The following is a 13,760-nucleotide window of genomic DNA, read 5'->3' on the forward strand; positions in this document are numbered from 1 at the left end:
TGACCATGAGCCACAGATGGTGCATATGTGATGAGGTGTGCATTACCATTTTGTGTAGCGCTGGGACAGAGCAAACAGGGGGCCCTCCACACCCCTTCCTTCTGCAGTTCTCGCCACCCCTCTCCCAGCACTCCTGCCAGGGAGTGAGTTGGGAGTGCAGGGACTTTTTCCACCCTGCACTCCTGCTAGAGAGAGGGATCAGAGCATGGGGATTTGTCCCACTGCCCAGCAGGAATGCCGAATGGAGAGAGTGGGTCAGAATACAAGGGTGCCCCTTTTTCAGAGTCTCCCAGTTTTCTAGGGCCCCTGACATGGGCTCCATTACCCCAGTGTCTAATCCGCCACTGTATGCTACACCTCCTTGGGAGTAGCCCCAGCACCAGGAGACGCTGTGACCCAGAAACACTCCCCTGAGGCACAATTCTGTCCATACTGCCCCTTCCTCTGGAGAATTGATTTGCTGCTGGTCTGTACCGGCAGCAGATTGTAATAATCTCAGCTGTATGTTAGGGGTTCAGTATCACAGCTGGTGTGTTGTGAGGCAGAGTCCATGCTCTGCCTATTTCCCACCTACTCCCTGCTCACCTGCTTTGGGAGGGCAATAGCAGACATCCAACACCCACTCAGTCCTGTGCACCTGGACCTCAGGTCTGAGAAGCCCATTGAGGAGCATAAAAGTGGGTTCTTACCAGGTCACCCGGGGGGGAGGGCAAGTGGGGCCCCCAAAATTGCTTTGCCCCAGACCCCCTGAATCCTCTGGGCAGCCCTGGTTCTTACTACTCCTTCCTCACATCCATGAGCACATGGTCTAAATCTAAGGCACAATCTAGTCCTACTAAAAGTAGCAATTGTAAATCTTACACGACACAGTAACAATATGTTGCTATGTATGCTAATCAAGCAAGGAAATGTATGGAAACTAGGATCATTGCTCCTTCCCCTCCCAAGAACAATCATCACTTCACATCTCCTGGGCGCCTAGCCACATAAAGCTAAAGCAGATATGGAGGTAGTTTGTGGCTCACAGCAGCAGCCAAATCTTTGCTCCAGCAAAATGGAGAGGAAGATACGCATTAGTAGAAGGAAAAGAAATATGCATTTCAGCAAGTGCTAGATCTGTTCTCTAGCCTATCCATCACCACCAACTCCCTAAGGTTCATTTCCAGTGGGGCCTGAGATTGGAGGAGTTAACTGTTAATTAATTAATAAAATGGTGATTGGCCACCTGAGGTTGGGGTTTAGAGTCTGTTTAAAAGAAGTTGTACCATCCACTCTCTGTTTATACCATGGCCCCTTCTCTGCTTGCACATAAGGTGGGGTGTTTTACACTGGATGCACACTGCTGTTTCCCACCTGCAATCTGTTTGGCAACTTTGTGCTGCACAAAGCCTTTTGTTTCCCTTTTTCTGCTTCATTCAAGATAATGCAACATTTTCTTGCTCTCTGCCTTCTCGTCCCCAGGGCATAAGGTGCTACTGCAGGTGTAGAAATATCAGTATGGAACCTGGATATGCTAATGCAAAACATACACGCTCAAACCACCCTCTTTGTCCCTCAAGGTTTGGCCATGCCTTTTATAGGCATAAGAGAGGGCCTGAAATGGGAAGGGGGTGGAGGTAGCTACTTCAAGTCTCCTACAATCCAAAGTCTAAATATAGCTACACCTTCATGTTTGTAGGAATAACAATAGCTACATCTCCGAGGCAACCAGGGGCAGGCCACGGTGTTGCCACTTGCTCAAATGTGCAGTACAGGATCTCATTCACTGTGTCAATCTGCTTTTGTTACTGTGGTCATATAACCAACCAATAGACAATTACAGGCTTCACTTTAACTCTTAATTTACAAATTCATATTAGGCAATCTCAGCCATCTCTGCTTTTTGGCCAAGTTAAAATCAATTGCAAATCATGTCTTGATTTTTTGAGTTCTATATTTTAAGCAAAAAGCAATTAGGGCCCAATTCATTTCACAATGAGTAATCCTTGAGTAAACCCACTGGTCTCAACTAGGAGAGCATCTCTGGAGAGGCATGAGTTTACATCAACAGATAGTTTGAAACGATAGTTCTAAATATCCTCTACTTTTCACATTGGCTCTCAAGTGCTTGATTTGTGTATATAAGCAAATAAGATGTTTACATTTTCATGTGATGCTCTCTCTGTTTTTTTTTTTATAAAATCCCTTTGATCTCAAGGATCCTGACTAGCAAATATGTAGCTCTCTGTCATTAAACACACCCTCTCTTTACTTACTACAGTTCAATCTCTCCTCTTTCTTTAGGAAATTAGATAGTAGACTCTGATATAGGTGCTGGAACTCAGTGCTGGGGGTGCTGCTGCACCCCCTGGCTTGAAGTATTTTTCTTTATATGCAGGATTTACAGTTTGTCAGTAGCTGTCAGAACCCTCGCTATACAAATTGTTCCAGAATCCCTGGACTCCGGGCATAATACATCACCAACAGAGGTGGTTTGAGATTTATTGGAGCCCTGGGCTAAAAGAACATTTGGGTCCCCCAGGTCCCTCTTGCCACAAACAGCTCTAATCTCAGCCTTTTCCCATTCCTCATAATAAACTGGTAATATTATTCCATAAACACCTAGTAACTATGAAGTTAGTTCTGACATCCTGTCTTCCATCGTATATGTTAGAATTGCACAAACAAGTGATTTCACTTTTCTATGAAGGCAGACAAAGTTGTTTGAACCAGAAAAGGTGCAAGATTTTTCAGTGGAAGCCACAAACAATGAGTAACAACTTCCATCTGATGTAAAATAATGCATTATACACTAACCCATTCTTTCTTTACAGTGCATCCACAGAGACCTGGCTGCTAGGAATGTATTAGTGACTTGTGGCAAAGTGGTGAAAATATGTGACTTTGGCCTAGCTAGAGATATAATGAATGACTCTAACTACGTCATCAGAGGCAACGTATGTTCTTTCTTACTTTATATTTTTGACATAATTGTGAAAACTATAAGACTGGTTGAGCTGATAAATGCACATACAGTTGGATAGTTATACTAGGGTTTAGTTATACTTATGGCTGGACATACAATACAATAATCTCACTATGTCACTGAAATGTTTTCGAGCCCTTAGCAAATGAAAATAGTAGATTTGGTATTAGCCTAATTCAAGTTGGACTGGACACCTGCAAATGTTAGTATCTAAACATTAGATAACTTAAAAATATGAAGTTGTGGGCCAAATCCCTAGTTGGGGCAAAGCAGAATGGCTCCAAGGAAGTCACTATGACATAACCAGCACTTTATAAACCCCACTTAGTAGAGAAAAAGGATGAAGAAAGAAAGTGAGCTGAGTGATCGTGGATTTCAACATGAGCTCGAGAGTCGGAATTTTTTTGGTGGGAAGGGATCATTAGAACTTGTTCTGCTAATGAATGTATTATTTTAGACTGATGTAAAGGCTTGGAGAGGCTTTTGAGACAGGGACGTGTGTAAGGCTAGAAAATAAAAGTTCTGCGGCCACGTTCAAGAATTAATAGGGACACTTCGGGAGGCTCCTTTGATCTGTGTGAGAATGAAGACTTGGATGTGGTTTGCCAGGCATGGAGGACAGCAAGCCAACCACTCAGAGAACTTTGTTAATCAGCTCTCTATTTATATAAAGCTAGACTGTAAGCTTACAACCAGCCCTGAGTGAGGGGCAGCAGATAGTCACACTAGTCCAGGAGTAGGCCAGAGAACAAACTGTGCCAGAGAATCACAGCCCCTCTCCTGATTCCCCATTGCTCTGGGGCTGGAGCAAATTACTTCACCCTTAGCTGCACATCCTGTGAGTAGGGTGTCAAAGCAGAACTCCTCCCATTTCCTCCGTCTCCACTTGCTCACCTCACAGTGGGGAATAGTGAGAAGTCCCTGCTGTCCTCCTCACAGCCAGCATCACCTTCTGAGCAAGACTCTGAAAAAGAGGAAGAGGGGGCTTTAATCTCCTGCCTAGCAATGTCAGGATTATGAGTGGGCTGACCACAAAAGGGAAACCTGGCATGCAATAGCCTCACTTACAGCTCTAGAAGCTGTTTGCAGCAGGTATTTAAATGAGGCCCTATTTTTCTGTCTGAAAACAGACTTTGTCCATGGGTAATACGTGCTCCAAGGAGTCAACTATATTGTGTGTAGAAAACACTAATCGAGCCCCCATTCCGTCTCTTCGTACAGGCTCGGTTACCAGTCAAATGGATGGCTCCTGAAAGTTTATTTGACAGGATTTACACAATTAAGAGTGATGTCTGGTCTTATGGAATATTACTGTGGGAAATATTCTCTCTCGGTATGTATCAACATTTCACAACAGAAGAGCACCACTTTTCCCTGACTCCTGTATGCTAATTTTTCCACAATGTTTTTGACAGGTGTGAATCCTTACCCTGGAATTCAGGTTGATTCAAACTTTTACAAACTCATTCAAAGTGGATTTAAAATGGACCAGCCATTTTATGCTACAGAAGCAATGTAAGTGTATGTTCTGAATACTGCATGGGGTGGGGATTAATTTTTAATCGAGGTTTTTTTTCCCAATGCTGCCTTTATATTTATTCCACTCCTTTGCCCTCTACCTACCTAAAAGAGATATTCAAGGCAAAACCACCTCTTTCTCTAAATCTGGTGCAGGATATTTGTTAACAAAGCTTTTGTCCAGAAGCAGAAATTGTTATAATGTCATGATCAGCAGTGAACATTATATTTGTTTGAAAAGACCGACTTACTACCTATTTTTAACTAGTCCTTACATTCTCAGAAAACTTCCTCTGGGTACGGTATTTCAAAATCTTTAGCCCTGTTCATGGAGGGTTTTTATTTTATAAAGCAAGGGTTACACAAAATCCATTTTAGTTACTAAGTTAAATGCTTATGAAATTTTTGTTTTTACTGAACCCATCTGTGTCCTGTTCAATTCCAGGGATTTGTCAGTGTCTTTAGAAGAAGCAAGTAATAACACAAAAGGGCATGGGGTGAGCGGCAGATAGGAGATGTAGGGACATTGTATCTGTTGTGCTTCCCAGTCTGGACATTGCAATCAATGTAGTGTCTGATGTGGATATTCAAATTTCATGGAGATCACACATTGCAGTTACCTCTGTCTGAGTACCAAAGAGGAAGTACCCTAGCAGAGGGAAGAAGGCAGAGGGGTGCAAGACAGTGAGCATGAAAGAAAGGGAAGAGGTTTGGTTTCTCTACTCCCCATTGCAGACATTTTGACATTTCCTGGGATGGCCTGTAGATATGTTGATACCCATGAGATCAGGTCCGTGTATTGCAGATATGGGCAGGGCAATGCCCTCAGACTCTCTGGCTTTTGTAAAGTCAGGGAAATTTCATGTAGACATGACCATGTTTATGAGCCTAGAACAGATTTCTGTAGAACTTATAAGCCCCACAAGGACTTACATTGACCTTACAAATTCTCAAAGGGCTTCTGCAGGGATTCTAAACTCTGCCTGGATTCCTGCAAAGAGTATAAACTCTGTGTGAATATCATATAACCACACAACGACTTTTGCAGGGTTATGTTCCATAAAGATTCCTATTGAAAGTATGACCGTGACATTCACTGGGGCCAGGACCAGCTGCATATACACAGTCCTCCATTTCTTGGGAGGGAAATGTTCTCCTAACGTAGGTGCTGGAACTAGGAGTGAGTGTTAGGGGGTAGGCTGCTGCAGCACCCTCTGGCTTGAAGTGGTTTCCATTATATCCAGGTTTACAGTGTTGTTCAATGGCTCACAGCACCCCCACTATACAAATTGTTCTAGTGTCCCTGTCTCCTAATAGTCTCAGTGTGGAGGTTCTATCTATTGAATCACGTTAACATTGAGAAGCTGTCATATGATATCATATGTAATATAATAAATAAATAACCCAAAGTGAAATCCTGGCCCCTATTCAGTCTGAACAGGAGATTTGCCATTGACTTCAAGGGGTAAACTACACAGTTTAAGGTATGGACTCTCATTCTATCAAATACATTGCTCTCTGTCATTAAACACATCCTTTCTTACAGTTCAATCTCTCCTCTCTTTTTAAGAAATTGATAGCAGACTCTGATATAGGTGCTGATACAATCAAATAAATCAAACTTGAATTCTTTATCAGTATCTCTCTGGTATTCCATAATACACTCTGTTGACCTTTGGCATTTCTGTAGTGTCAATTACCACAGTATTTAACCACTCTTACTTTTTGGGGGGGGGAAACTCACATAGTTCTTCTTTGTTCTTGCAGATACTTTGTAATGCAGTCCTGTTGGGCACTGGACTCTCGAAAAAGGCCCTTCTTTTCACAGCTGCGTCCTCTCATAGAACGTCAGCTGGTTGATGCAGAAGGAGCGGTATGCAATCATGCAAACAAGAAAAATGCTCTGTTTTGTTGTTCTGTGTTTCAACCCTATCTTTAGAATGCATAATAAGGGGTTTGGAAATGATGGCTCCTATTGCTAACACAGATCACTAGAGAGGAACCTGTTTTTCCCCAGGGAAGCACCATCATGCCATAGAGCTGGTTTCTTCCCTAGCTAAGCTATTCACCCGGTACTTAGTTGTGACTTAGGAGGAATCCTTTTTGCAGAAATTAATGCATGTTGCTCTAATAAGCCACCTGGGACATAGAGACTTCCTCTTTCCTGCCTCTTTCTCTAGTTCAGTGCAGGAAGGACACAAACTGTCTCTCTGTGCCCACAGAAACTAGTTCCCCTTTTGTAAAAGTTAATGCAGCTGGCTTTGTGGTCTACTGGCAATGCTGAGTGCTGCTCTATGTGCAGATCTGAGGTGGGATATATTGCAGCATCCATCGGGGCTGGGAGTGTTGTGGGTGAAACATGCTTAAGCCCATTATTTGGGGAAGCATTATTTGAAGCAAAACGTTCAAGATGCTGGCAGCTAAGTGGCATCTGCTAAAACATGCGCTTGCATCCATTGTCCTGCACAAAATTCACATGTGACTTGATTGTAATTAGTTCATTAGTAACTTCAATGGGAGTGCTGTTATATATTTGCATGCACAAATACATTGCACTTATTTGGCAGCCACAACTCAGACAACTAGTTTTGAAAATATGGTCTCAGGTAGTTATTAACTTTACAAGAGAGTACTTAGCAAAGATTTGTTTTCCCAAGGGTCTGTCCTGGGACCAATCCTATTCAATTTATTTATAAATGATCTAGAGAAAGGGGTAAACAGTGAGGTGGCAAAATTTGCAGATGATACCAAACTGCTGAAGATAGTTAAGACCAAAGCAGACTGTGAAGAGCTTCAAAAAGATCTCACCAAACTAAGCGATTGGCCAATTTAATGGCAAATGAAATTTAATGTTGATAAATTAATTATGATTAGGACTAATTTGGCTACAACTGCTCATGAGAGAGATCTTGGAGTCATTGGGGATAGTTCTCTGAAAACATCCACTCAGTGTGCAGCAGCAGTCAAAAAAGCTATAGAATGTTAGGAATAATTTAAAAGGGGATAGAGAATAAGACAGAAAATATCGTATTGCCTCTATATAAAACCATAGTACACCCACATCTTGAATAGTGTGTACAGATGTGGTCGCCTCATCTCAAAAAAGATATATTGGCACTGGAAAAGGTTCAGAAAAGGGCAACAAAAATGATTAGGGGTTTGGAATAAGCCCCATATGAAGAGAGATTAAAAAGACTTGGACTTTTCAGCTTAGAAAAGAGGAGACTAAGGGGTGATCTGATAGAGGTCTATAAAATCATGACGGGTGTGGAAAAAGCGAATAAGGAAAAGTTATTTACTTATTCCCTCAATATAAGAACTAGGGGTCACCAAATGAAATTAATAGGCAGCAGGTTTAAAACAAACAAGTTTTTCTTCAATCAGCACATAGTTAACCTCTGGAACTCCTTGCTAGAGGATGTGGTGAAAGCTAGGACTTTAACAGGGTTCAAAAAAGAGCTAGATAGATTCATGGAGGTTAGGTCCATCAATGGCTATTAGCCAGGTAGGTAGGAATGGTGTCTGTAGCCTGTGTTTGTCTGGAAATGGGTGACAGGGGAGGAATCCTGTGAGCTTTACTTGTGTTCCCTCCCTCTGGGGCATCTGGTATTGGCCACTGTCAGCAGCCAGGATACTGGGCTAGATGGACCATTGTTCTGATCCAGCATGGCCATTCTTATGTTCTTATTTAGTCTCATATATTGTTGCTGCATTCAACTTTACAGCTGGTATTCATTATTGTATTACATACTTCTGTGTATTTTGCTAATATAGTTACACTGAATGTAGATATGCAAATTCAGTATTATGAGAAAAAAACTGAGTGCTAATATACTCTGAGCAAATAATAATTGATATGACTTATTTTCCCTTCCTAATATATAGGTATATCAAAATACGGAGAACAATATTTCTACATACTCTTCCAATTCCAAAACCAAATCACGTGAAAGCAGGGAAGATGAACCCTTTCCATCCAGTGTTCCATCCCAGGATGAAGATTCTGAGATCAAAAAATGACCTGGTTTCTGGATTTTACCTAGAAATTAATATAAGCTTTGTATATGATTAATGTTTTATGTCACCACTCTAAGTAAACAGATTATTTGCTGCTGCTACATTAGTGTTTCTTACAGGCAATTCCATCATCCTCATACCTTGCAGGGAAACTTTATTCAAATTCATTATTTTAAATCCAAAAATGCATTTACCACAAGCTAGGAGCAGTATGTATTTTTAATCAATGACTTTTTGATGCATCTACAACTGAAAGCCACCAAGTTAACAGCCTTATGAAAGGCATGACATTCAAACTACTATATGCTGTGCACTGTAAGCAAACGTGGAAATCTTAAGACATTTTCAAACTTGCACGTTTAAAGTCATACACCGGAATCCTAAGGATCTGATTTTTCAGAAGTGCTGCTCACACACAGCTCCCATTGCACTTGATGAAGATTGAGAGTACAGAGCAGCTATGCAAATCAGGCCACTTGGATTTAAAGGCCTAACTTTAAATACCTGTGTTTGAAAAGATTGGCTGTTATTGCCAAGAACCTAATATGTTTTTCAGTAGTTCTGATCATTTGATTTGGGGTCTTTTCAATTTTATATTTCCTGTGAGATGTACAGCTTGAATTCTTATACTTCTGTCAGGTGAACAACTTAATATTGAATGAGGTGATTCTTGATATTCATTTAGAGATATAATCATCTCTATGATTCAGCAACAATTCCATTCCCAGGAGTTTAAACAAAAGTTATGTCTATAATCCCACAGCACTGAAATAAGAATATAGCTCTCTTCCTGTTTTCCTGCTTGCTTCTAATGTGATTGCTCTTGAATATAGATTTGGAGATTCATTATTTTTCTGCTGATTTTATGGGATGTGTTGGTACAACTTCTATGACAGCTAATGAAAGATGTGTACATAGCTTTCAGTGAATCAAGAAGAGACTATGCTTCTCTAACCATTTTTCTCCTTCTGCTTCACAAGAACTGCTAACTGCATTCAGAACTTTCTTTGGTAACATGAATAGCTGTATCATTATTTTGATGAAATGCTATCCAATAAATCAAGCTGCTATTTACTAATAAAGCCCGACAAATTATTAAAAAATCTATTCTAATACAGCAATTGTGCATTGCAAATCTTGGTTAACATTTATTACAGAATTATCAGAAGGAAATGTTTTATACCTGATATAAAATTCTACCTTTGAAATGCAAATACAGCAATAATTTTTTTCAAGTATAACCAGATTTTTCTTGTTTTTGGAAAAAACAAACATGCTTAGTATGTATTCAGTTTTCTCAGTTTAGGGAATATGAATAATTTCAAAATACTCAGAAAAGGGACTGCATAGTTTAGCATGGTTGAGCACATGTCTTACAAGCAGGTGGAAAGGAAGGGTTGTGAGCCTTCCACAGATAGTGTGTGCAATTTGGATAGGTTTCGGTGATATTTAAAGATCTACAAGATGAACTGGACATATGTTGCATGTCATTCATGTTATCTGCTGCTTGTGGAACACAACAGTGTATATAAACATTTTGGCTACATCTAGACTGGCATGATTTTCCGCAAAGGCTTTTAACGGAAAAGTTTTTCCGTTAAAAACATTTGCAGAAAAGAGCATCTAGACTGGCATGGATGCTTTTCCACAAAAACACTTTTTGTGGAAAAGCATCTGTGCCAATCTAGACGTGGTTTTGCGCAAGAAAGCCCCGATCGCTATTTTCGCAATCAGGGCTTTTTTGGGCAAAACAATACCGCGATGTCTACACTGGTCCTCTTGTGCAAAAGCATTTGCACAAGAGGGCTTTTGCCCGATTGGGAGCAGCATAGCATTTCCGCAAGAACACTAACAATCTTACATGAGATCGTCAGTGTTCTTGCGGAAATTCAAGAGGCCAGTGTAGACAGCTGACAAGTTTTTCCGCAAAAGCAGCTGCTTTTGTGGAAAAACTTGCCAGTCTAGACGCAGCCTTTGAGTTAGACTGTGTAGATGCACTGAACACAGGAGAAATCTTGCATGGGATACCTAGATCTCAGATCTGGACACACAGCCATGAGTGAGCCTGTGTATCTGCTATTCCCACCTTCAGAGTGCAGCAAAGCTGAGCTGAGACTCAGAGAGGGAATGGTGGCTCTTAGAGCAAAAATCTCTTCCCTGGATGTTCCTGGCTCAGCACAGCAAAGTACAGGCTCACTCACAGGCTTGTGCAAACCAAACCACAATATGTCCCTTTTAGATGGCCATCTTGAAATTCCATCTTTCGAAAAAAGTTTAGCTTGGTGTTAAACATGCTGGGTGCTCTACAGTGACATGTAGGTGCACAACAATGAGTGACAAAACACTGCAATCTCATACCGAGAAAAGTGCTAGTCACCTATACACTGGGCAATTAAAATGTTATTTCAGTCATTCCTAATGCCTCTCAGGGCATCAGGGTGAGGAGGTAGCACTATATGATTTTGTTTCTAGGGTGCTTTTCCCACATTTCACCCCAGAAGGGAACAGAGTGACCAAGAAATGTTTCCGTAAGAGACAACAGAATAAAATACTAGGTCTGAAAGGAAGACTGATCCAGTGTTGGCCTGGCATCCAGGAAGTCAAGGTTCAATGTCTTGCTCTGTCACACATTGTCTGCGTGATTTGGAGCTAGTTGGTTGTAGCCTCTCTGTGCCTCAGTTCCCCAACTGTTAAATAAGGATAATATCACTTCCCTATTGCACAAGGTTGTCATGAGAATGGATATGTTAAGGAATGTGAGCCCTCGGGAGTGGGCATTAATTTTTTATGGGGGCCACTCCAAGATTTTAGAAAGTGGTTGAGGGCTACACTCTTCCGTTGTATTAATGGAGAAGGTGTGGGGTCTGGGATGGAGGTTGGGTGTAGAAGGGAGCTTTGGGATAAGGGACTGAAGGGCAGGAGGGAGAATGGAGTCTGGGATGGTGTTTGGGTGAAGGAGGCAGTTGTGACCTAGGGCAGGGAACTTTTTAGGATGTGACCTAGGGTAGGAGAGGATTGTGATCGCGGGCAGGAGATTGGGATGCCAGATCTGGAGGGAAGTATGTGTACATGTGGAGTAGTGGGATAGAGGGTTGGGGAAGGAAGGGGCTGGGATGCCAAAGGCAGGTTCTGGTCAGGAGACTTACCAGCCAGCAGCCAAGCCTGCCTGCCTGCAGAGCTAAAGGCTTTCAGAGATTAAAGTGTTTCTGCCTGCTGGGCCATGTGCTTGAGTGAGTAACTGAGCAGGAGGGTTGTGCTTTGGTGGCTGCCTGTTAGTCAAACAGGTAGCTCCCATTGGTCAGTTTCTGTCCAGAAACCAGCCAATAGGCTTGTATTAGGGAGGGAGCAGAGTCTGAATCCCCCCCCCCCTCTGGACTCATAAAGAGAAAGCATCCTGTAGCCACATTTCTGAGTGTCATGTGGGCCTGCAGGACAATCAGGGGAGCCTGCCCAGAGCTCCCCACTGCCTCCATGGGTCGAATTTTGCCCAGGCCTGCCTCAGATACTGCTGTGAATGAGGCCATAAGTACTTGAAATAGCTATGTTTTACACATCTTTATAAAGGGTCAGTTGCTCTGAGGTTTGTTTATGGGTCATGGGTAAAACCTATGGAATCAGCTTTCCAGTGAAAGCCATCCCCTGCTAGACAGATGGGGGAGGAGGGGACTTCAAAAGAACCATTAAACTAAGAAGCATTGAAGAACAGAGGAGAGGCATTCCAGAACTACACTGATGGGTTAAATGCGGGGCTTGGCATTGTTAAAATACAGTCAAGTGTTATGAAGCACCCATGAGGATTCTCAGTTAATTACTTGATCCTGCCATAAGGGCAGGGGAGTGGATTCGAATATCTCTCAAGGTCCCTTCCTGTCTTATGAGCTAGGTATATCTCCATATATTATTTTATTTAGCCCCTGCCGTTGTTTAATTAATGAACACTAGGTGGCGCCCCAAGATCACTTTTTTAGTTCTGTCCCGGGATAGCGTTGATATTGTCCCAGTCATTTCCATATAACTTATATAGCATTTTGCCCTCCTAAACCTCTGAACAAACACAACTTAATTATACCTCACGAGCATTTGTCTCCGGGCTCCTCCTGTCCCCTCCCAAGTAAGGTCCATTGACTTCAATAGGCAATATAAACATTTTAAAAGCCTGTAACTGAATTAATAAAAGGAAAAAAACTATTTAAAATAATCTGCCTTGAGGCTTTTGGTCCAAATTCAGCATGGCTGCTTAATGTGATGGTGGCTCAAGATGGCCCATTTGCTTCATTCTCTTTGCTATGATTGATTGATATGGCCTCAGTTACTGGCCACTGGTGTAACTCTGGATAGTATTTAGTTCTATAGGTTTATTATTCAGCTACACTTTCTACATAGAAGCAGGTTGTTTAGTGCCATAGACAGTGGATTGGGAGACTGGAATCCTTGGGGCCTGGCCTGTTTTTTTGTCTGTCACTGTGAGAACTTGAGCAAGTCACTTGCACAATCTGTGCTTTCCCAGGCTAAACAAGGGGTAATCATTCTTCCCTACTTGTTTTGCCAGGGCCATACTCTCCCCTTACAGCATATAAGTGACTCCTATTGAAGGTGTGGAATCGAGCCCAGGAAGCTCCAAATGGCATCTTCAAATTGCACTCTAAACCCACACTTCACTGAGGGCTAACAGGGTCTAAATGTGGAGTTCAGCCAACTTAGTAGGGCAGTATGGGCCAGAGACAAAACCAGCGCCTTGGCTTCAATCTGAGTTGTAAGGTTAGTTGTGACCCTAACTCTTTCTGGGGTCTTGGCTAAGGATCTTTGCCTCAGTACTCCTAGGGTATGTTTACACAGCAGGGCTAGAGATGAATTAAGTTATGCAACTTCAGCTACGTCAATTGTCCACTCTTTCTTCAACTTCCCTTACTCCTCATGAAATGAGGGCTACCAAGAGTCAGAGTAGGTCCTCCAGCTCAACATTATTTTGAAATAAAGGCTTGTAGTGTAGACGTGCACTAAGGCTGCTGTGTAGATGTACCCCTTGGCTGTGTCTAGACTGGCAAGTTTTTCCACAAAAGCACCTGCTTTTGGGGAAAAACTTGCCAGCTGTCTACACTGGCCGCTTGAATTTCCGCAAGAACACTGACTTCCTACTGTCTGAAATCAGTGCTTCTTGCGGAAATACTATGCTGCTCCCATTTGGGCAAAAGTCCTTTTGCGCAAAACTTTTGTGCAAAAGGGCCAGTGTAGACAGCTCAGATTTGTTTTGCGCAAAAAA

The 13,760-nt window shown here is 42.1% G+C and overlaps 1 protein-coding gene across 7 annotated transcripts in view; it reads left to right on the top strand.

Moving 5' to 3' along the window:
• The window catches only part of FLT3 (fms related receptor tyrosine kinase 3), a 95,524-nt gene extending 85,273 nt beyond the window's left edge, over nt 1-10,251 (top strand). For 3 of the 7 annotated variants that reach the window (XM_075919217.1, XM_075919216.1, XM_075919218.1), the window contains exons 21-25: nt 2,814-2,936; nt 4,187-4,298; nt 4,381-4,480; nt 6,251-6,356; nt 8,369-10,250. In XM_075919217.1, the coding sequence (XP_075775332.1) occupies nt 2,814-2,936; nt 4,187-4,298; nt 4,381-4,480; nt 6,251-6,356; nt 8,369-8,503 (576 nt within the window). In that variant the 3' untranslated portion in view covers nt 8,504-10,250. Of the gene's footprint in view, nt 1-2,813; nt 2,937-4,186; nt 4,299-4,380; nt 4,481-6,250; nt 6,357-8,368 lie in introns of all 7 variants that reach the window. The other 4 variants (XM_075919214.1, XM_075919220.1, XM_075919219.1 and 1 more) reach the window with 2 other exon arrangements.
• The last annotated feature ends 3,509 nt before the right edge of the window (nt 10,252-13,760 follow it).

The sequence above is a fragment of the Pelodiscus sinensis genome, chromosome 1 (genome assembly GCF_049634645.1).
Source record: "Pelodiscus sinensis isolate JC-2024 chromosome 1, ASM4963464v1, whole genome shotgun sequence".
Classification (NCBI taxonomy): domain Eukaryota; kingdom Metazoa; phylum Chordata; order Testudines; family Trionychidae; genus Pelodiscus; species Pelodiscus sinensis.